A 25,350-nucleotide genomic window follows, 5' to 3' on the forward strand; every position below is an offset into this window, starting at 1 on the left:
GTAATCTGTGGTCACAAGTATGTCATGTAAATCTACTGATAACAATTTTCAACCAAAAAAAGAACAAAAATAGAATCACCCAAAATGTTTAGAAATCCTTATTTATTCTACATTAATTGAAAATAGCTTTTTTTTTTTACAATATTTGAATGTGTAACTAAATCATGTTATTGTCATACACCAATGACGGAATTAATAACATTTAAATAAATAAAAAGTAATTACTATCCGCAATGTTACTCTCCTCTCAACACGATTTAGAATATCTTTATAGTTTTTATTTGAAATTTGTAGCAGAAACGCTGTTATATTTCAGAAATTTTGCATTTTATATAAGTTTATGGATAGTGGGTTATTTGTTAGTGTGTTGTCTTGTATATCGTCGGTATGCCAGGAGGTTACCGACTCGTACTCGTGGCTCCCTTAGGGCAAAAAGAGTTTTAATAGTGATTGCACATCCAGATGACGAGTGCATGTTCTTCGGTCCCACAATTTTCAGATTATGTGAACAGGGTGCTGATGTTTATTTGCTGTGTTTATCTAATGGTATGTACTATTAATGATTTTCCCTACTGTACTGTATACTTATACTTAATAAGTATACATATACAGACAACTATTATTTGGCAAAAAAATTTAACATTTATCAGTTTATAAGTAACTGAGAATAGCAAACAATCTGAAAGCCCACCAGATTGAAAATAACCAACATGATACATCATCACCATCATATGCCTCATGCATTGTCTAAGAGCAAACATGTTATGCTTCCCTCCCCTTTATGTTATAATGATATTATAAGATAAACACAGCTGTCTGGCAGTAAAAATAAGTAAACAATTTGTATATAAAGCCTTCTGATAACTTGAATTGTTTTGTGTGTTTGGAAAGTTACTATTTTTTATTAAACACAAATTTTTAAATATCCATAATTATCTTGTTAAATTTAACTCACAATATTACTTATGTGATAACTTTGAGTATTAATGTTTTAGGTAATTATGAAGGTAAAGGCAATATTAGAAGACTGGAATTGTGGAGTGCATGTGAGGAGCTTGGTTTACCAGATAGGAATATTTGTCTAATTAATGACACAAGATTACAGGATGATCCAAAAGCTCAGTGGCCTGTACCAGTAATAGCTAAATTGATTCAACATGAGTTAGAAAAATTAGATGTAGACACCCTAGTTACATTTGATAGAGGAGGTGTGTCCTCTCATGTAAATCATTCAGCAGTTTTCTATGCTGTGGCTTATATGTTTGTTGAGAAATTAATGCCCAAAAGTAAGTAATGAATGTGGTCTTTTCAGAATTAAATATATTAATAAATTAAAAATTACTCACCAATAGTGTCCTCATTAACTTTAAACTATCATTACAATTTTCTCTGTGACTTATTGTCACCAATATTTTTTTTTTGTTTTGAAAAATTATAATTGTATAATAAATTTATAATTCATAAAACTAGGTTTTGGGATGGATTTTAAAGTGTAATTCTCTAAACTAATCTTTAATATTTTAGCAAAATTTTATGTTATGGACCATCAAGAATTAAATTTTAAAAATTGATTCAAATCTGTAAAATTATAAATACTGATTTTTACAGTAATAATTTTGCTGATTATTATTAAATCGAAATTTTAGTTTAAAGATAAAATATGTCACTTTAGAATGAATCTCAGTATTTTTATCTACAAATAATGTATTCACATTATTTGCAATATTTATAACTATGCAAATTATTGTGTTTCAGAATGTACAGTCTACACATTAGACTCTGTAAATATACTGAGAAAGTACCTGGGATTTTTAGATTTACCACTTAGCTTTGTATTGTCTTCCAAGAGGTAATATTTAAATATATAAAATGTTCATTAATATTATTAAGAGTACAGTTGGTCTACCATGTAATGTAATTCCAAATTTTCTGACTCAATTTCGTGGTTTTGTTCATACCAAAATCGGCCCCGTAAATGGGCCTTTACATTTTGTACATCTTTACATGTTAATAAATTCTACCATAAAAGTCCAAAGAAATAGTATTTTAACATTTTAAATCTTTTTAAACAGTATGTATTATATAATTTTAACATCAAACTTTTGTTTCGTTCGGACCCGAAATTTCGGAAAACACTTCATGGTAGGCCCTCAGATCTCAATAGATTCTACTACCTTGTCTATAAACATTACTATCCTTTATTATTTATTAAATGAAAAATATTCTGTATTGGATTTTAAACTAAGAAATTTATAAAAAAAATCTAGCCACCCACCTCGCCTGTTTAAAATAAACTGTAACTAGTACTGTAATTACTCCACTGAATTGAAAGGAATGTGACATTGTTTTATCTCAATATCACAAAATTTCATAAATTAATGCAGATATTAACTTTTTACATGTCAATATCAAAATTGTATGTAGGTACAATTGGTTTAATTAAACATATAGTTCAATATGACTTGCACAGATGGTCCCGATTTTGTCTATAATTAAAACTTACTTATACGTTTGCCTTGTTTTCCCACATGTTTAAATTCGCTAAGAAATGTCTTTCCGTATACCTCTAAAATCCACTTACATCCTGGAGTGGTTATCCCCCACCCCACCCTACACTTAAATAGTTGAGCACATATTTGAGTACAGGGTACACAAAAGGTTATACGTAGTCAAAATGACTATAGTCCGTGTATTTAAGGAAACCAAATTTGACTGTTATAGGTACTTCCTTCGATGGACAGAAAGCCGTCGCGTTATTCGTGCTATGAAACGGCACAAGTCCCAGATGGTGTGGTTCAGATATCTATATGTTGCCTTCTCCCGTTACATGATAATCAATACATTAAGACGAATCAGCCTCGCCGACATTGAGCTTGAATTAGAGGTTGATGATTGAATACTATGTCACATAGAAGATAAAGTAAAACTACTAATACAAATGATGTTGTAGCTTTTTTAAATAGCAACTCATTAGCAAGAAGTTGAGTCAGTCAAGGAAACAGAACTGTTAAAGAACGAAAAGGGGCTCATGGAGGTTTCAGTCACATGAGTTCTTATAAAAATAACGCTATATTTGGTTTATAATTCAATTATTCAGTTATTTGGTGTCAATTCTTATGTGCCATAATATGAAATTAATTTTAACATAGGTGTTAAATTGGTGCCATTTCGTAATAATTTCATTTTAATATTTCGTTAAAATATATTATTACTATAATAAAATTGTAGGTAAACGATGTCTGAAAGATACATCAGAAAAAATATAAGGAGTTTTAAAGTTGCAATAATAGACATTTTTTTTTGCATGTTCCTACAATATTTTTTTGCATCACACAAAAAAAATATTGTCCGAATTTAATGCTGTTTTCACAATTGTGATCCTGAAGGTCTAACTTAAAAACTGTTGTTCGTTTTATAATTATGTAAGTTACAAATATATATTTTTTTATAAATTTTAATCTCATTAAAGAGTCTACCAACCGCTGCAATTGAATTGGCACCGATATAATTATGTATTAATTTTGTTGTTATTTAGTTGGTAAACAAGTATGTAAATATTTAGTTTTAAAAGTGAGTCAAGCATAAATTAAGTATTTTAAAAAGTATGGAGACTGAAAACTTTGTACTTTTATTGTATTTTATTGTTTATATTTATTATTGTATTTTTTTATCTACCATACGTAGATCGAGATGTGAACATATAGACAATTTATTTCAACTAAAATTTAAATACGGAGAGTGTTGCTGGTGATGATGAGATGGTGTATAGCGTTTCTTCAACGCTATATCCCATCGTAATAGTATGTGTAACACAAATTGTTACCTAACGGAATGCAAAGTAACTACTAAAATGCAATTATCACCTATTGTTGTATTGTTATTACAATGTACCTTTATAATTTCTAAAAACATTGTTTTAGAAGGCTCCCCTAAAAGTAGAAGTGTTATTGTAGATTTATAAAGAAATTTCTCAAATGATATTGAGTCGTACAGTTCTGAATAGAGTATCGACATTTCTATTTGGTCCATTTGTTTTTAACAATTTAAAAAAAAGGGGTTCTTAATTTGTTGGAGTCTTTCTCCAATTACTTTTTTTTCTGAAAAGATATACTTTTAGAATGGTCTCATAGACATTTTATCAAAATCGATTCAATAATTTAGTTTTTAAAACAAAATATCTCAATTTTGAAATAAATTTTAATTTATTTTTCCAAGATTGAAGACGCTATTTTTCATAGAAAACAATTTTAAATTATTAGGTGAGCCTTCAAAAATCCTTTTATAAGTGGTACATTAACAAATAAGTGTTACATATTATGTCTGTTTGTAGGCATCAGGTATCAAGAAGTAATATCTGGAGTAATGTCTGCTTAATGTTTTTTTTTTTTAAATTATATTTTACTTTTCCCAACCCACCCCACTAAAATTGTAAATAGATATAAGTTATATTATTCAATTGGTTATGTAAATAATACAATGTTTCTAAGTATTATAATGTCAAAAGTTCAAATTGATGTACCTAGGAATGGTAATATTTATACAACTATATATATATATATATATGAAATATTTTGAACGATTTCTGAATCCAAATAAATAAATAGACATTATAAAGATCAAAACTGTACCTATGTATCACACTTGATGCAAAATTTGTAAAGAAAAAAATACTGTCCCGAGTCATTCATGTGTTTAAATATTATCACACGGTTATAGAAATATACATTGACATCTGTGACAATCGTACAACTTAGTAAATTGACTAGACTAGTATCGGTATGAGCTTCATGAAATACCGAGTATGTATAGATTAGTGTTCGACTCATGCGCCATACTTCTGAAAAGGCACCGGTTACACTAGCAAGTATGAAATTTGTGCAAGATTACTGATTAATAAATATAGTTTCCATTTACATTTCATTTGTCGCTGACGATTATTATGGCAGTCTATGATTAGGCCAAGTCCAGTCATCGACTCATCCCTATGTAGTTACTGTTGCTGGTTTTGACCACACTAACTTGTAATACAAATGTGTATAATGTATTTGGCTACCGCAATGATTTGTACAATTGCCAAGTTTCTCTATAGTTGATTCTCATATAAAAAGTGGCCGTGGAGTATACCATCACCTGTAGTACATGAAAACTATAGATGGAACATCATATAGGTAATTAGATTCCTATCACGGGCACTTTAGATTTAACGGCGAATACTATGTGTGTTATGAAATTTATTTTTTAAAATGAATACATATTTTTTGTTGTCGATTAATTTCCATGTTATTCCATAATTGTTTTTATGCACTGCAGTCACTTTTAATACATAATGTAAATTATATTTAAGAATTTCTAAAATTGTACCAATTTCGATAGGTTATTCTTAATTCAAACGATCCTCTTAACACGAAAGGTAATTAACGAGTGCTTCCGCATTCTTGATGCAATGTGCTCATATGTACAAATGTATAAATAACGTCATGATATAGAAATCTGAACAGTTATTTAGGTAATGAATGGAAATGTGTATTAATAATAAGGTCACATTTGGTTTAGACGCCACCTAGTCGAGATTTTATTGTTATATTCCTTAATCTCCTATTGAAAGCCTGTTCTGTGATATATTGTTGCGCTTCCACGCCTCATTTAATTTTTTTTAAAGTTGTATCGCCTAATATTGTTCCGATATACAATTATGTTTTGTATTTTCAATTCTTTCGGCTAGCATAAGTTATTCATTTCAAAAATGAAAATTATCTTTTTAACTGAAATGCAATAAATGACCAATCCTATTGAAACTCGTAAGTTTGTTTTTACTTTGTATATCGAATGTGTTCGAAGTATGGAGGTGCTAAAATATCAACTAGTCTATAAACCAAACAAATCGAAACAGATTAAATTAATTTTATTTCTGTTGGCCTCAAAATACTCATAGTACATTTTACAACAAATGTTATTTATTACATTATTATACTTACATTTCAATGCGAGAACTTTCAAAATTTTAAATAGCTAAACATTTTAAAATTGACAATTTTAGCGCTCTATAGGTATTTTATATATATTCAATTTCTCCAATACCATACAGTGTGCTATGGACATATATCTCTACAGAATACTGATCTTACATCCGCTGGACGAAAAATAAGTAATAATAAGCATGTAAAAGTAAATTATGCGAAACGTGCACTCATACATCAACACATATTAAATAAAACAAAATACACGAAGGAATTAATTGAAGGAATTCCAAAAAATAAACAATCATCCAGTGTACTTAATTTTATTTGGTAACTGCTACAAATAAGCTTTAACAATTGTTCAATAACATGTTATATTACCATCTTGTAATATAAACAGCTCAAATTTAGCTACTAAAATCAATCGTCAGTTTTCATCAAAGATTTTATTTGGTCCAAGACAAACTACAAAAAAATATTGTCATTAGACTGGGAAGAATTCTTTTTTAATTTATCATGTAAGGATAAATATCTCACTATAATGCCTAAATAGGAGATAAAATTGTGCTAGTTTTAGTGATCATATGGTCATTAAGTACTTTAAATGCTCAAGTATTAAAAAAAAATTGTAAAAAAAAACACCAAATCACAAGCTCTAGGCAATGCTAAAAGCGGGTTGCGAACAATTTACTACATAATCTACTAATAAAAGACTACTCTGAAATATGTATATCACGCTGTATTTGATGTATAACTTATTACAACAAGTAAAAAAAAAAAACTTAAAAACATGTGCAAATAATTAAGCAAAAATAAAAAAAGCGTCGAACAGAACTCTTGGAGAGGACTAGTAGCCACATATACGAAATTCCAACATCATAACAGCACTCCCTCCAAGAATTTTGAGCAACGCAGAAGCATATAAATACATTCGCGATAAGAAGTAACGCAATGGTTAAAATGGAGGAACATTAAATACAAAATTGTAGTTACTGACTTCATTACAATAAATGTGAGGGGAATCCACATAAAACTAATTGCATAACATAGATTGTACTGATATATAATTGTATCATTTGATTTATGCATATTGCTGCATAATATCCAATATAACACAGAGAGCTATTAAAAATAAAAAGAAAAAATAGATGAAATAGCAAATCAACCTAAAATGTTCATTAATGTTATACATTATTGGTATTGTATCTGGAATGTCACACAAATATTAAAATACTGATTTGTTAAATAACAAAACTTATCAATAATTATTATACATGAATCACCTGAGTGTGTTGCAAATTGAACAACTCCTTAATAAATAAACTATAGTCCCAATAATAACTTTACTAAAAAACAACCACCGCCCACAAACCACATAGAGGTTAATAAATATTCATTTTGCAACACTCCCAACTACTATATCAACCTGTACGCATCTCTTGGGTTGCCATTGATAAAATATATTGCACCAATAATTTTTCTTCCTAGTTACATTCGTGCCAGTACTAATTGGTTACTATTGCGCAAAATTACTTATACATATATGTTTATTTATTACAAAATACACAAGAGCCAAAACGCCGTCTAGGCTGGTTAGATCGACTAACAGAATATTACACAGTGAAATATTTAAAAATCCGGCCTAGATGCCAAATATTTCCACCAATTCTCGTTGATAATGAGTAGTTGTCAAAACGAATTATTTTTATGTAACGACAACACTACCTGTTAACCACTGACTACATCAACTTATTTAGTTATTCATTTAAATAGTATCTATACCACATCTCTTTATTTTAAACTAATGGTAATCTATACCCCCGCCTCTAACTAGTCTGTTGTGATTTTATCTAAGTGTTTACAAGATTTTTTTTTTAAGTTTTATCCATTTTAATCTTATTTTTGAAATCGTCAGTAAACAGACTGCCAGCAGTCATAAGTAATAATTTGATTTACTTTGTCCAATGAATTATGAGAACACATTTTCAATTACATACATACTTAATTATGAGAATTGATGAAATAACGTTTAACATTAATATCCAATATTGATTTGTATATTTGTTTATCAGAGGCTAGGGCATTTGTGTGAGCGTGAGAAGGAAATGAGTCGAGCGCGGATCTCATAACAAGTATTGCTTTTATTACGAAGTTTATAAAAAAAAATGTTTAGTTTGGACATCGTCCATCGACGCATAAACAAACCTCACTATATAGCATATCTCCTTTAGGAATGAGAATTAAAGGACAATGGAGATAACGCTGTTTACATATCAACTTGAACAAATATTTACAAAAAATCTGAAATGCATTTTATAATATTGACGCTATAAATGTTTACTGAGCGTATTCTATGGCCCGCGCCCGACACCTACTCGCACACAAGTACGCATGCACGCACACATACGCACGCACGTTTAGTCGTTGTCAGCACGCATGCCGCGGACTTCACCTTCGCGACGCAACTTTTCAAGTTCCTCCTTGGTGCGATCCTCAATGGCTCGGATGTCGGCCATGGTCATGCCATGCCAGTCGTCCATCGAACAGAACACTTGCCTGAAATTAATAGTTTTATTTATTCTTTATTGTCCTATAAAAGTGCGTGCATGCAAGGTCAATGACTATGCCTTAATAGTTATGATTTTTTTTAATGTATGTTGACTTTTGACTATATGCATATGTACAAAAGTCCTTTGCTTAGGTACCTCTGTCCCATTCGTGTTTCAATCGTAAAGCAGTTGTATTTGAATGTCTGTGTTTCAGTTTGAAGGGTGGTGTGAATTTACAAGGTACAGAGGAATAATACCTGAGTTCTCAGGAATGGCAACGCATGGGGGGTATAATGGGCGAAACAGTATACTCTGTTATGTCCATGGTACTGCTCATGTCTATAGGCGACGGTTACCACTTTCACACACATTTGAGATATTTTGTTTTATACAAATAAATAATACAAACCTATGGAAAATGGTGAACAACCGCCGTTCCGACTTCTGAATAACGTTTTCTACTTTACTCTGAAATAGAATATATACTAGTTAAAAGAAAAACAACGTCATACTTGTAATGATAATTACAAATAGCTATTATCATATTAAGGACTATTATGAATTTTAATTACATGATAAACAATGTCTATTGTAAAAGTAAATTAATAGACAAGAGGCATAAATAAATATAAATTTGTCTTTAATATTTAGGTATGTTACATTATTTCCTTTACGATTTTTTAAGGGGGTCTTCCTATGTGATGGGTTGAAAAAATCGATTTTTTTTTTTTCATAAATTGCTCCCTTAACATGTCTAGAATACGGTAGTAAAGCGATTTTAGAAAATTCGAAGTCGTTTTAAAGATACAGCAGGTAAAAGGAAGAGCGGTTTTTTTAAATGTCAAAATTTATTTATATATATATTATTAGACATGAAATTTCTATTGTTATAATATTTTCCCGAAGTTATTTTAGTATTGGTTGAACTTCGAAGAGATCAACAGCTACAAATTATTTTTTTTCATAATGAGTGGACGGAAAGGAAGTACGAGTGAAAATGTTCATCCTGGTCGTAGTAAAAAAAGAAAGTTTAGTGGAAACCGTTTTACCCACCAAAATGATACGGTATTTACATCAGCTTCGGCCAATAAACTTAAAAATAACATGAACATGGAGGTTCCCATTTCGAATTTCGCATATTGCATTTTGGAGTTTGTTTCTGTATTTGCTGCAATCTCTGAAATAGTTATATGTAAAACTTGTAAAAGTGACGTGTCTATTTCGCGATCAATTATAGGCTTTATTATTTTATCGTGTATGAAAAACAGACAGTTATAAACTCAGGCCCGTTATCGGAAATGCATTTGAGGTTAATCGTCGGTTTGTATTTGCGATGCGATTATTGGGAGTTGGTCAAGAAGGAGTAAATCTTTTCTGTAGCTTTATGGACATGTGTTCGGGTGTTGCAAATTCTACTTATACTGCACTACTGGAAAACATTCATATTGCTACATCTTCACTGTGTGATACTTTATTGGCATTCGCTGTTACGCAAGAAAAAACTATGAATGAAAAATCAGGAAAACCACAGGATGAATTGACTGTGTCAGGTGACGGTACTTAGGCTTTTCATATCTACGTTGATCGGCAAGTACACTGGGAAAGTTTTAGATGTCATGGTCATGAGTAGTTTTTGTGGTGGATGTAATTTGTGGAAAAAAAAAAAAACAAATCCTTTAGAATACGTTGATCGGAGTACATAAAGCATTTTATAACGTGACAGCAAAACTTTCAAGGGGATCCTAGATACTAAACCGTATGGAGATACTGCGGTAACAAAAAAAGAATGTGTGGGTCACGTAGAAAAGAGGATGGGAACACGACTTCGGGCTGTTAAAAAGGATAAAACCAATAAAGGAATAGGAGGAAAAGGAGCAGGTAAACCAAAATTCTACGGATTAGCAAAAACGCCACCAGATTCGCTTGAAGATATAGTTTCTAGGCTAACAAATGTTCTTCGTACCTCAGGATTTTGTCCAGAAGGCGAACCACTTGAACTCGGCGGTGACGAGTTTGTAGCAGGTCATAACCGGCTTCACTTCTTTCTTCCAGTTGGGGCCGACCAGGGGCCCGCGGCCGGTCTTCACGGACTTGAATTTGGTAGGGTCGGTCTCGGCCTTGTAGTCAGCGGACGGGAGCGGGTCGTTTGCGATGTCAATATTCACAACTTCGCGTGCTTTTAGTTTCTCTGGTGGCAGTTCATGGACCTATAAAATAAATATATCTTAATATATAAAAATCCCATGTCACGATGTGCGTTCACACTACTAGTATAGTATTATATTATTTGTGATTCACGCTAATCTCTAAAAGCGTATAACAGATTTTAAGTGCTGTAAATATGCATTGATAGGATAGCTTTTACTCCTATCGAGCTTATAGGTTGACGGTAGGGAAGAAAACTTTTGCAAGAATTAGCTAGTTTTATAATTTATGAAGTGTTTCTAGCAAACAAATAACAACAATTTGATAATGTATGTGTGTCTATGATATATATAAAATATATAAACATAACACAAACACACACTGACCTAGACAAATCATTTATTCTTCTAGGTGGATTACAAAGTACATGCTACTTTGTGTAAACAAACATGACCAATATTAGGAAATGAATAATAATAATCTAAATAAAATTTATAATGATTTTAAATAAATTAAATAGTGTTTAAATGATATTTCCGCTATTTGTTTGATTACTAATTAATAAATTAATTACATATTGTAACACATAGATTATTTTTATCGCAAATGTACTAATGTAAATATAATAAAGTATACGACCCATTTGATCTAAATGGTATCGAAGCTTATTAATAACTGGAACTAACTTTGTCAAATGTGTTACGCCGACTTTACAAAGAAACTTCATTTTTTTTTAATAAACTATTACAGGAAACTTATATTGAAACTTTATCGCGTAGGAAAATCCTTATAATCGCACGCAACCATTAAAGAACTTTATCATCATCCTTACCGTGAGATGATTACAACTAAAACCAATGAAATTCTCTGGGAAATAATTAGATATAGACTATGGGGTTGTAGAGAAAAGTGATCATGTGACTAATGATTCTTTATAAATATATTATTGTCTTTTAATATGGACCCTATTTATCTGTATAATTACTCGCCTAAAACAACAAAACGTTGGTATTAATAAATTAATTATTTAGTCTTTTGTCATATCCTTATCGTTTAATTACATTTAAAACAAATTGCAATAGCTAATCACTTAAGAATTTGGACCTTGGATGTTTACTACTACTATACTAGGCGTAGAGTTACGATATTAAATTATATTTAGTTTCTATTGTTCTATTCTTTATATTAGGATGATTATATACATTATACGGTGTATATAATTGAGTGTAACAAATTAAGGCATCTTACTACACAGCACGTCACTGTGACGAGAATTAACGTGAATTATTTCGACGTTAATTTACCTGAATAGTCACGAGTAGACTGATGTAACGCTGTTAAATCTCCGCCTTCGAGGCAGTTTTTTCTTCTACCATACCACAATTTAACTAAATGATCGCGGTAATTCCTGTTACTTACAAACCATAAGGCATATACCCTATTAAATCGACCCCCATGTACGAGGTTCCCCTTGGATGTGGTTAATTATTGTTATATTCGTAACGATGGGCCAATTGACCTGTTTCCACCCACACTTATCATTTTTTACTAATCCCCCGCCAGTATATACCAATAGCGCAGACGAAGTTACCATTTCATTACCATCCATTAAAAAAAAAAACTACCCCATTTGTGATAGTTAAATTAAAATAGCTACCGTTTTATATGTAGAAAGAGAATGCCAGGTATTATCTACAGTATATGATTTTGAGGGGAAAGGGATTATTAGTAATGAGATTTAACAGCCCCATTGCTAGCAATACACCCTGTCAGGTCGATCTCCACGCGGTTCCCCTTGAAAACCATAGTGGTTAATTCTTGTTCAATTGGTCACTATGAGCCAACTGACCTGTCTTTATCCTCACCTGTACTTCACTGATACCCGTATACTGGTAGTGTATACCGATAGCGCAGGCGCCGTTTACCGTTCCATCTTCACCCATATTTTTTTTTTATGGTTTTATACATAGGTATATTGCTGTCATGACGGAGCAATGCTTTAGTGTTTTTTTTTTAATCAAAGAAATATAAAAATGTCAGTACAAATTAATTTATGAAGTTTTGATTATTATTTATGAGAAGCATCTTGGGGCATTGCGGAAATTGCAATACCGTTAGCTATTTCTTTTTTAATGAGTACTAGAGACAAGTATTAATTATGTTAACGTCGACCTTGCTAGAACGTTGTGTAAGTACAAAACAACGTAATTATTAGGTTCAAGATCCACAAAGGTACTTAGTAACTATTATTGATATGTTTGTGTCATACAAAATATCGCAGTAGACACAAAATTTACTTTACTCTCGAAGAAATGAGCTTACTTGATTGAATATTAAAAAGGAGGTCTTGCCGCGATAAAGACAAAATACTGAGGTATAAAGGAATAACACCTGAGTCCTTAGGAATGGCAACGCATGGGGGGTATCATGGGCGAAACAGTATACTCTGTTATGTCCATGGTACTGCTCATGTCTATGGGCGACGGTTACCACTGACGGTTTCCATCAGGTGGGCCGTCAGCTTGTTTGCCATTCTATGTTGTATTAAAAAAAAAAACGTTGTGTATTTAGTTAGTTTAGTTACTATTTCAAATTTATCTGCAATAAATGTTACATGACCTATCAATTCTTTTCAAATATTTTATTATCATACCTGTAGAAATAGAATGTACTATCTTTAATCTATGGTCATAGCATTTTGGAAAAGTAGAAAAATATTCCACAATGCTATTTCCTTACATTTTCTCTATTATTATTATTATCAATCTTAAAACAGTTAGATCATAAATCCAACAATACATCATTGATTAAATTCCAACTAATTTATATGATATGAATAATTAATTAATTCAATAATACCGAATTGATAAAAAGATTAAGATGAAAAATATAGGTAACCCCCTTGTAGTTGAATAGAAATAACATCATAATATACCTATATATATAGATATAGTCAGTGCATACATTGAGTAGTGATTTACTATTATTTTTTTCTAATGTAACTTAGAATAGCAAATGGCTTGATGGACCGCGGCAATCTATAGACATGAACAGCGCCATTGACATTACAGAATACATACATCTGCACAGTTGCTAAAAAAAAAACACGAATGGAACAGAGGTACCTAAACAAACGACTTTTGTACAAAGTTTCTCAAATATTCCGTTTCACTACACTTAGAAAATAAATTATTCTAAACTGATTCGGATTTTGATGTTTTTGGTTCGTAGTCTAAAGTGTCATAACACAGGGTAGCCTAGTTTGAGAGCCAGATGACTAGTCTATGGACTGAATTATTTATTATTTACTAGTTGACCCACGTTACATTTAACTTGGTTATCAGTGTAAATTATGTGTTTAACCTCATACGAGTATTGGTAGCATTATTTGAAATATATATACGCTCCTTTGATTAGTATAATTTGGAATAATATTTGGTGTGTGGTAACGATAATATGTATGGAAAACAACCCAGAATCTACCAAAGTTTCATCAAATCGGATGAATGGTTTAAGAACAAATAAAGGACAAACGTACAAACATTCGTTTTTAATTACACAGATGAAATTTAAGCGATATTAGCCCGCTAAACAAAAATCAATATCTATAATATAATAAATTAATATAAAATTGTCCAGTAATTAATTTTAAGTTAATCGTGTAAAACAGTATTTAATAAGTAAATAGACACTTTCATAATTACAACATTAAGTACATCGTGTAGGTAGGTATTATAGAAAAATATTATCTAATGTTTACCTTTGTTTATCACTATATCAGAAGGCCAAAATTTTATAATGTATATTTTAAACCTGATAATATTTTCTTTTAGATATTTTAAAGATAACGTTATCGACCGATTAAACCCATACAACGACAATTTACAATTTTTCATCGATATGTTTCCGGGAAGGAGGGACTACTAGTAATGGCAACGTTAATCCCCATTGCTAGCAATATACCTTGTCAAGTAGACCTCGCTACGGTTCCTCTGGGAAACGTGCTTACTTCCTGATGAATTCGTCACGATGTGCCATTTAACGTGACTTCATCCTTATCTATTATCCCTAATAGGTTTCATTTCATTTTTATTCTATAAAGAATGAGATTCGCTATTTTTACTTTGAACTTTGGTTATACACAGAAAGACTACGAAAATAATTTTACCTACATACATTGATAACGTTACGATAATTATGTTACGATATCTGCTTACCAATACCTATGGATTAATAAGATATTAAACATATGTGTTTTTGCTATATTTTTAGTTAAAAATTAAAATTAATTACCGACTGATCTAGTTGTAGATCTTAATTCTGCGAATGAAAAATTACTATTTCTTAGGTGTAACAAATGTAATATATAAATTATAAAAAGGAAATATTTGAGTCTTTTTTCCTAACGAATAAAAATAATTAACCAATTTAGAATAGCCTTTCGCCTATATAAAACTATATTATCATCGTGTAATATCGGTATTTTCTTTTCAAGACCGTGCAAAATCGTGACTGAAATAATCTGAATGTATAAAACTCCCATGTGGCGATGTTAGTTCACGGTAATGTCCTAAATCGTTTCAGCGATTTTAATGAAATTTTGTAAATGTATATTATTTGCTCAAACTTGAAAGTACAATTTTTATCCCAACGATAGGTGTCAAGGGTTGGCGTAAACCAATAGAGCAGGCAGAGATACCATCTATTAAAAAAATTCTTGTGTCTTTCTTCTTTCTTGGCGAAAGAAGTCTCGTGTACATTATCTAAAGGGACAGATGAGTTACACAAGACAACTACAAGTAATCTGTATTCGTAACTAAAGTTTAAACCACTAAACAGTTTCTGATTTTTCGTGAATTGATATTAATCAAATGTTTTTAACTGACGAATACGCTAATTATATGTTAACTGAGAGTTAACTTTATTCTGCGTGGAATGAGTCAAATACTAATATTGAACCAGGACTTGTAATATCAAAGAAGCAAATGTGAAGATAAAAATTGTAGACATTTGATGTTCCCTGTGGTTATTCCGTCGCTAAGGATATTTTGAGCATATACTGGTATATAGATAAATTATTTATACAGAATGACAACAAAATTCAAAAAATGATAAGAAAAAACTTCTTGTACTATATTGACAGCCGGGCGTTGCGTATCATCATTGCGGTAGGCTTCTTTTATAGTTTTTCAACATATTTTTCGTTTAAAGTCTCAGTGTGTTAACTTAGAATAATATTATAGTAATAAAAGTATTAATGTAATTTTTAAACGTTTCCTATGATGGTTTTTAATGATACTATGATTGACATCAGATCTTCGTGTCATAAGGTGACGTAAGTGACCACTTGGTTGGCTTAAAAGTTCGGATACCTCTCATTACTTCTCCTTGAACTTAGAGGTAAACATAGAGCATATTAATTAGTTCTCAAATCTTTTAAGTGATAAACCTTTCTTAGAAGGTTATACATTATTATTAATTAGATTATGGAATTAAAAATTAAAAAATCTGTTATTACCCTATAACATTCATTTCACTGTATTATTTATGGATGAAATTATTCAATTTCATCACTATATCACTGAATTCTGTTAAAGACTATACCTTGCAAAATGTGCATTTTGCAATATGCGATAGACATAGATATAACGTGGTTAGTTTTTTGGACTTATGTTATTATGATGGCCTTAATAAATTATTAGATGAAGCTCACATTTAAACAAATATGTGGTAGTGTTTGTAGTAGAGAGTGGAGTGCTTTTAATGTAAAAAAAATATTATAACTTACATTTTGCTGATCCCCGCTGTCTGGTAAATGTAAGGACTCTATACAAATGACGAAGTTCTCCTTCATGTAACCCGGGTTCTGCAATAATTTTAGAATATATTTCATTGTATGTTGGACATTATGTACGATACATTACCTCACGTGAAAATAAAAAAAAATAGTTATATATCATAAAAGATGTTTGGTGTTAACATTTATCAAAATATTTATTTAAAAAAGTTTAATCGATATTTCGTTTTTAAATAGTAGATTGAAACATTAATAATCCTTCCGACAGTAAGAATTGCCATTGCAGGGTTATACATTTAAAAAAGGAGTATTTTTAAATATCCTATTTTGTAACGTTCATCACCACAAAGGTTTCGATTATTGTGTATTTAATACCAAATAAATTTGCTAAAAAATCATAAGTTCAAATTATTTTTAATGAACTATAAATTAAAACAAAAAACTGCGGGATTTTTTTTTATGTCACAAACCCCAAAATAATTCTTCATTTGGCACAAAATATTGATACGCCAGACAATTCCATTTCTGAAGGCAAACCAAATTCTGTGTCAGTAGATTGAGGCTTCATACTCTCATAAAAAAATATGATTTGAATAAATTACAAATATAGAACTGGTTTTTAGGTTAGAGTTCATTACGTAACATCACAGTGACCATATTTTATTTGTATAAGTAACTGGATTGACTTACGTCTATTTCTGTTAAGAACGCTCAACTAGTTTCGAGACAATCCGGGAACTTTAATCATGAGTTCACAACAAAATACACGTAAGTTGATTGTTATTTTCATAATTATCTGGACTGAAATAAAATGTAGCTTATGTCCTTCTCCATTACAAATACTATGTAATACAAAATTTTATGTCGATTGGTTAAGCCGTTATGGCGCCAAAAGGTAACAAACAAACTCGCTTTCATGTTTATAATATTGGATTAGAAGTGAACATGAAATTTATGTACAAATTTGAAGTTACCGGACTGTACAATTTTTTCTATTTACACTTTCACACTAGTTACATCAGTCGTGGATTTAGTATTTTTGTCTTTATATAAAAAAGGACGAAGTATGTCAGTACAAAATTTGATATCTTGTATCGTATATATATATAGGAGACAATATTTTGTACTACTTTTGTATGTACATATTTGACAACTAACCGTAAGCAGGGAAAAGGGATTGTTAATAATGACATTTAACAACGCTATTGTTAGCAATATACCCTATCAGGTCGACCTCCACGCGGTTCCCCTGGAAACCATAGTGGTAAATTCTTGTTCAATTGATCACTATGGGCCAACTGACTTGCCTTTATCCTCACCTGTCACTCTTCACTGGTACCCTGCCAGCGTATACCGATAGCGTAGGCAGGGTTGCCATTCCATCTTCACTAATAAAAAAAAAACTAACCGTGAGCACAGTTCGGCAGTATGGGTAAGCATTCCATGCCTCTTCATGCACCTCCAGTGACCCTTTAGGCGCCAACAACCGGATGAATGCCGGTACTTTAGATGCGAGATGGTAGATCTTGTACGTGTATTGACCAGATGAATATTTGCCACCTAAGAACAAAATTTAAAATTAGTTATAGTTTTAAATTCGACATGAACGTAAAAATTTCGGTTACTTATTTAAAACGTTGCAATAAAGTGTAAATAAATAAAATAAACGTTATTATACCTTATAGTCTTGCCAAGTCCCTTGCGGGGTAGGCAGAGATACCGAGTTCTGAAATTCATTATCCCTATGGACGTCCCTTCTTTGTTTTACATTATCCACTTTTATAACTCGTCTAAGGCCCGTTTCGGAAACTATTAACTCCTCACTTAGATAAACCATGATTTATCTGATTATTACAGATTTGTCTAGGTTTATTCTAGCACGTGTGTATAATACACTTTCGCACTGCATTTCAATGTCAAACAAATTAGTATTAAATATGAATAATAATTACCTATTAGATAGGTAATTATTATTCATAATTTTATTTTTCTCTTGACAATGAACCGATTAATGTTAAAACTATGGATTAATTTGTTTTATATAAAGTTCTTCTAAGCCAGTATTTCGAAATTAGTTAAAAAATAATTCAGTAAATAAGATTATGGTCATTACTTATTAGAAGAATGCATATACAAGTATACCTACTTTTCTACGGTACAGCAAAAATCAACAAAAAATCAACATCAATTTAATTATCAAATAAATAATAGGTACCCAATTCCTATCAACCATAAGCCGATTTAGTGTCATAATATGACTGATTATAATTTGCAAGAAAACAAATTAGATAGGTGCAGTATGGTAATTTGTTTATTTGTTGTCAATCAAGTGATTTGCCGCAAAAAAAGCTGCTTAGTGATAATAGATAAAAATATTCGATTAGTGAAAATTATTGGGACGCGATTCCAACGGGGCTCACTTATTATCGAGCCTAGTGGAGCATTTTCATTTGTGACATAGTAGTTATTTCTTTTTTTTTTTTTGCGAAAAAACATACTTAATTATAACTTTATATTATTATAAACTTTGTATTAATTTATATCTCTGTTCACTAGGATTCACAATCTAGGTCCTACTGCTGGGCTCGTGTCTCTCTTGAGACATTAATACTATAGTACAGATAATAATATTCATAGTATTGACTTTTAATTATACAAGTATGGATTGTATAGCTTGAGTGTAGGGTTTATTCAAGTTTTTTTTACTTCAAAAACCGACTTCAAAAAGGAGGCTCTCAATTCGATTGTTCTACATTTATTACCTCATAACTCCGCCAGTTGTAAATCGATTTGGAATTTTTTTTTATCTAAAAGGTTATAATTAAAGATAGGTCCCATAGAAATTTTAATAAAATCGGCGCAGAGTGTTTAAATTTTAAATCAAAACTGTTTGTCCCATTTGAAGTAGTTTTTTTTTGCGGGATCAATTTTTATGTTATGTTTACTAGTTGTCTTTTAGGACATCTTGGCTGGGTATAAAAAGGAATTAAAAGTGTCTTAGACACTGTATTTCGTCATCACACTACGAAAAAATAAATTTATTTATTTTTATATACAAAAGAATTTTTATCGTTCATGTTTTTATGTGAATTCCGAGTTGCGATCTAATAACTCATCCACAACGGCTATGTATTATTTCACCTCAGCGTGTATTGTATGCTCGAACAAAGTATTTATTACCAATGTTGCTTTTGTTTGCGCAGCGCTCAATTTAACTAGACATGCTTGACACAGCTACCGCTGAAATGTGAAAACTAAGATAGAACTCACATCACAAGGGACTATTTTTAGAATATTTCAATAGCGGCAGGGCGGTAGGGAGGCGAGACCTTCGAAAAATATGTTCCCCGAGGATTTTCTGTATTATTTTTCTCAGCCTTGCTTAAAATTGAAGTATTTGATTTTTTTACTTGACATATCTGTTACAATTAAAGATACGTACCAGAGGACCGGGGCGACGTGGTTCAATTACTTATTTACCAGTCAGACTTAAAGTACGTATGTACTTTTTAATATATTTTTTTCTTTATGTATATAAAGAAAAAATTATATTAAAAAGCATATGAATATTAAGTGCAATAATATAGGTAATGTGAAGTTCTCTATAGGTGTTTTGCTAATTAAAATTTGATTTTGGAATTCTCTTCCCATATTTATCCATGAGAGTCAATCCCTAAATATTTTTAAGACTTAAAGAGCATCATCTATCTTTGTGAACATATATTTATTTATCTGTATATATATTTATATGTAAGTATAGTTCTGTTTGGTTCTTTTCTTTGAAAATTTTTAAAATATTGTACATCGCTCTACCCGCTGACATTGACGTTCCTTTGCATTTTGGATTTGCTGGAAGAGAACTCTTTAAGATTTAAGCTCGCCTTTGTACATTTAATTACCTGTGTCATATTTTTATGTATAATTCGTGTATACAATAAAGTATTAAATAAATAAATATAATTGCTGTTTTTTTGTGGAGCAGAATGTACTTAACGAACTCTTTGGCTATTTAGCAGGTCGCAATGTCGCAACACTAAAAAGGTTGGCAAATGATGATTTAAACAATAGCATTATGTTAAACCACTATAATCTAACTGAATGTGAGGAATTAAAGCATATTTGAAATCGGCCACACCTAGCTAAACATTACGACAACTGATCAAACAGGAGTGACGTCATCTTCAGAACAGTAGCGAGCACCGCGTATGTCTTTCCAATAAGAATGACAACGTCGCGCGACCTCACGTCAAATTTCGCGGTTATAATTTTTTTTTTATAATTGATGTTAATAGAATGGTATTGGTATACCAATATACTATAGTATAATATATAATATCAATCTAAAGAATCACATATAAAATACTAATAATATGCTCTAAAAAGTATATAGGATACTTTATATACTGATTCATGCAAGTGAAACCGCGGGATACTGCTAGTCGTTAATAAAGTCGGTGTCGGGTCGTAGTCAGTGTAGTAATCTAGTAGTCATATCAACCTTAAACTGTCCACTGCCGAACATTAGCCTCTCCCTTAGGGGGTTTTGCCAGTAGTTGCCACGCTTGGCGGGCGGGTTGGTAACCGCAGTTAGGCTTTAGAGATGTTTTAAGAGGGACGCTGCTGCCCATCCCTCGCCCTCCCTTAGTCGATTCTTACGACACCCACGGGAAGGGAAAGGGTAGATTATTCTATGCCGGAACGAGTCTAATATAAATTGCTATAATTCAGGGTTAAAAAACCCAGTCTATGTACACATTATGCGTATGCATTTTATCGTTCAATTTTTAATGAAACATCGTATAAAAATTGACGAATATAAATAAAGCAAACATAAAATATTTCATATTCAGTAATAGCGTCTAGAGGTAAATGCTAATTTAACAATATCGAAAATAGCTATTGTATTGTCAAATTTAACAATACAGGTACTTTACATAATTAATTATCTATTTTGAATTCAAAATAAGCTACATTAGAATTATCTCCAGTGAACTTCCACTCATGGCTTAGTCTCAAAATTAGTATAAAAAATGAGAAAGGGTGAGGATTTATCTATGCTGTGTTTGACTTGCGATATGTCTTAATTTATTTAAGTTACATTTTGCAGGCTAAATTAAACTCACGTCTTAACATCCAATTAATACTTAACATTGTAATATGTATTTTATAACGTATATTTTTTTAACACTCTTAATATGGCTATCACATGAAAGGGCTTGAAGAATAGAAAATGGTAAAGTTAGTAACATGTCCGCTGTTCCAAAATAATGAATTACATTATAAAAGCTAATTTTTAAACAGACTTGTAGTTCTATTCGTTTCTTGTTCTAATTCTTTATTGTTATACCTATTAAATATTTGTGGTGAGTGTAAAATATAAATATAATTGAATATAAATTTTGTCAATAAATATAAAAAAAAAAAAAATTATTCAAGTAAATTTACTTATAGCCAATTTTTTTATGAATCTACTGCCCAGTTCGGATTGCAATTTCAGCTGAGAAGCTATCAATTATAATTTAGATCAACGTTACTGGGGACCTTCCACTTTTCGACTGATAATCGTTTTATATAAAGATAAAAATATTGTAACAAAAACAAGTATATATCGCATCGATTTAGCGACGTAACGTGTTGTTTACAATGTAATCGCGTGCCTATGGAATGTGCACGTTGAAAACCATCCAACTCTAAGTACATACAAAGTTCAAAGATAAAGATAAAAATTAAAAAAAAAGAAACACTATCGCTTCTAATATCGTACCTACTTTCTACATCTATTTATACTTTGTGGCCTAAATAAATTTAATATTATTGACTATAAAAATAAAGTTATTGCAAAAAACTACATCTACATTGAAATAAAAACGAGATAATGTTCATTGTACCCGAATTACTACTGCACGTGGGGCAAACACCGCAGTTATCTGAATCGTTCGTAGTATCCGCACTTTTAGAAGTAGTCGCCTTTTTACCTCTTCGAATGAAAAATTAAATGAAAGAAAATTAACATATAATCCTATTCTGACCGTCACACCGCAGGTTCATTATATAATAAATAAAAGTCTTCCTCTCAAATTACTATTTTAAAATTAATAATAATTAATAAACGAAGACTAAAATAGGAAACAATGATTATCTCAAAACTACAAAGACTTAGTAACATGTTAAGTTCTCGTATAACATAGTTTTTTTATAATTACTTATCTTAGTATTTCACTGCAACACGTAGTGAACAAGTACAAAAGTCATGGATGATCTAGATGAACCTGTCTATATATATATATATATATATATATATAGACAGGTTGTATGTATGTTGTATGTATATATAGACAGGTTCTTTATTATTTATAAATTGTCACAACAATTTTGTAAATAATTTAAGAAGTGAGAAAGAAACAATTTTCCGGTTAATAAGTTCCTATACTTAATATCTATGAGTATGGAAGGTTGTCGCCAAGTAAACACTTCATGGGTCTGTAGGTCGTTCTACTCTGTATTTTAATTTACAAAGGATTTCGAATACAGAGTAGTTACGATATAGATATCTGTGTTACCATCATAGTACAACCCAGTTAATACTATTGGCCATGGTTATCCTATAAATGGAGAAGGCTACCGTGTTATAATCAGGCGGCTTGGCACTGGTGTACTGTGCACTCCTAATAATTTCTTCCGACATGCTTAGAAATTCTGGGGTTGAAACAACATAAGTGACGTGCATTGGATATCACCCAGAAGATGACTTCCAGGTTGAAGTCGAAACAACGTTCAACAAAAAGGCAATAGGAACGAGCGCGCAATCTAATATTTTTTAAACTTGGCATATAGTTTGCAGGAAATTTTGAAATATATATAATGACTATTAAGGCATCCTGGCTGCACTCGAGTACATTACATAAGCAACTGGATTGGATTAAAAAACTCGGCTATTATCTACTTTATTAAGAAGTACTTTTAATATTGTACAGATTAGACCTAGATTACAAATGATAGAGAAAATTGCGATAAAATTTAATATTAAACAGGGAACGATTTTGTTTTATACTTAGTATTGAAAGATAATAAAATAAATTAAAATTTAAAAAAAAAATATGAAAATACGAAGAAATACCTAAACAATCAATTACTTACTTTTGATAATTCGTGATAGATGATATTGATAAAAATAGATAAGAAATAATATTTTTACCTCTTAACTGACCCGACTGGCTTGGTCCTATGCAAATTCCGACTTTTTTTATTATTTCTAAAGTTGAGACGAACCCACTATATAGAAATCTCTTAGTAGGTATCTTATCTACCTATTAGTAACAGCCATGACTCATTTCAAACTAGTGTACAAACTATGCCTATTTTTAGATGTAACCATCACATACATCATTTTTAAAATGATTCAAACGAATTTGAAACATTAATAACGAAATAGAATTCAGAAGATGAGACTGTCTGAAAGTCCTACTATGTAGAGCAAACAACTCGAATGGATAAGTGGAGTACATTTTACAACGAGGAAACAGAGTAAATTGGACACTTAAAATGTCATTAGCGAATACATTTTTTTCAAAACAGATTACTATATTACATATATCTTTGGTCACAATGATATTTGATATTCTTCGTTTTTAAATATGAGTATATGAGCATGAGAAAGCAATTTATTGGCAACTTATGAAAACACCGGCTGAAACTATAATAAATTACAATGTGAAACTATAATCTACATGATTAGAGTTTTATTAACCTATCGTTGAAACTGTGATGTTTGATCGAAAACAAGTATTTTGAAGTAAAATAAGTAATTTACAACCTTTTATATGTGTTAGTTATTCAGAGACAAATATATTTTTAGACAAGTAATGCAAACGTTTTATGGCATGCGTATATGTACTTCCTACCGAAGACCAAGACTGAAAAAACTACATCATTTCCTATTTGTCTACGAGGCTGGATTTTTATAATAGTGATAAATTTAATACTAAATTATATTGTTCTTATAAATTCTGTATAACATATATAGCTATCATAATGATATTAAACTCCTCGTACAGATACAAAGACAACTAATAAAATCTAATTGAATTCACTTACCGAGCAGTGGGTAGTCTTTGAACGGTTCGTTCTTTATGACCTCTATGCCTTCGCCACCACCGGTTTCATTTTTGGATACCTCTGCCACGCAGTAAAGCTGCGCCACTTGGTACTGTAGACAAAGAATTTTTTTATTAATACTACTTAAATTATTTTTTATTAATATAACTTTTTATTAACTATGGCAACGATAAGTCGCTTACGGTGTAGACAGATAATCAGGTGTCAAAAGCAAGCTTAGGTACGCTTTTATAATTTACCGTAGCACGGCACGATAAACTACGAAATAACCGACATTATAAAATTATAATATAAAATTTTTGGTTTACGAAATTTATAACCAATATCCCTTATAGCATGAATAGATTCATAGTTTTACCTATCGCTAACGATTTCGCTTTCACCTGAGTAATATAGAGCAATATATGCATTTGTAGACAATTTATTTAATTCTAAATTCAATTCACGTCCGTAGTCTCATGTACATTGGTTTCGGAGATGCTCCTTCAGATAGTACACTATCGAATGATAGTAAGTCAGTCTAGGCTTCTCTCTGTATCTACATCCTTCCGCTTTCACAAAATACTTATTTTTAATAGTTTGATATGCTTTCTTAGGACTCTCTTTCTAAGGCCTCAACCCCATGTAGCATGCCTTTTTTATCATCTTCTTCGTTATATAACATAATACGGTTAAAACATTGTTAAATAGTGTATAATACGGTTTAAGGATTATAATTTTGTTAAAAAATATTATAAAGATTGCTTCATGCGATATATATATCCATAATTTAAGATTTTGTTTCACC

General features: G+C 30.9%; 2 protein-coding genes across 2 annotated transcripts in view; one reads left to right on the forward strand and one right to left on the reverse strand.

Moving 5' to 3' along the window:
• On the forward strand, window positions 1-6,596 carry LOC113515074 (N-acetylglucosaminyl-phosphatidylinositol de-N-acetylase). The gene is made up of 4 exons (XM_026899212.3): window positions 1-546; window positions 996-1,286; window positions 1,756-1,849; window positions 2,722-6,596. The coding sequence occupies exons 1-4, from the start codon at window positions 234-236 to the stop codon at window positions 2,894-2,896; spliced, it is 873 nt and encodes a 290-aa protein (XP_026755013.1). The 5' UTR covers window positions 1-233; the 3' UTR covers window positions 2,897-6,596.
• LOC113515200 (phosphatidylinositol transfer protein alpha isoform) overlaps window positions 6,265-25,350 on the reverse strand; it is a 25,556-nt gene continuing 6,470 nt past the window's right edge. Inside the window, 6 exon segments of the mRNA XM_052895795.1 lie at window positions 6,265-8,513; window positions 8,916-8,967; window positions 10,470-10,713; window positions 16,440-16,517; window positions 17,857-18,008; window positions 24,543-24,654. Coding sequence (XP_052751755.1) covers window positions 8,375-8,513; window positions 8,916-8,967; window positions 10,470-10,713; window positions 16,440-16,517; window positions 17,857-18,008; window positions 24,543-24,654 — 777 coding nt within the window. The 3' untranslated portion in view covers window positions 6,265-8,374.

Source organism: Galleria mellonella, unplaced genomic scaffold, assembly GCF_026898425.1.
Source record: "Galleria mellonella isolate WM207_F2 unplaced genomic scaffold, CSIRO_AGI_GalMel_v1 utg312, whole genome shotgun sequence".
Lineage (NCBI taxonomy): Eukaryota > Metazoa > Arthropoda > Insecta > Lepidoptera > Pyralidae > Galleria > Galleria mellonella.

What these genes read in the sequence shown, in the direction of transcription:
- LOC113515074 (XM_026899212.3), top strand. Translation starts at nt 234, where the DNA reads ATGTTACTCTCCTCTCAACACGATTTAGAATATCTTTATAGTTTTTAT. An exon ending in TGAGAAATTAATGCCCAAAA is followed by an intron (nt 1,287 to 1,755) that starts GTAAGTAATGAA and finishes ATTGTGTTTCAG; the next exon opens with AATGTACAGTCTACACATTA. An exon ending in TTTGTATTGTCTTCCAAGAG is followed by an intron (nt 1,850 to 2,721) that starts GTAATATTTAAA and finishes TGACTGTTATAG; the next exon opens with GTACTTCCTTCGATGGACAG.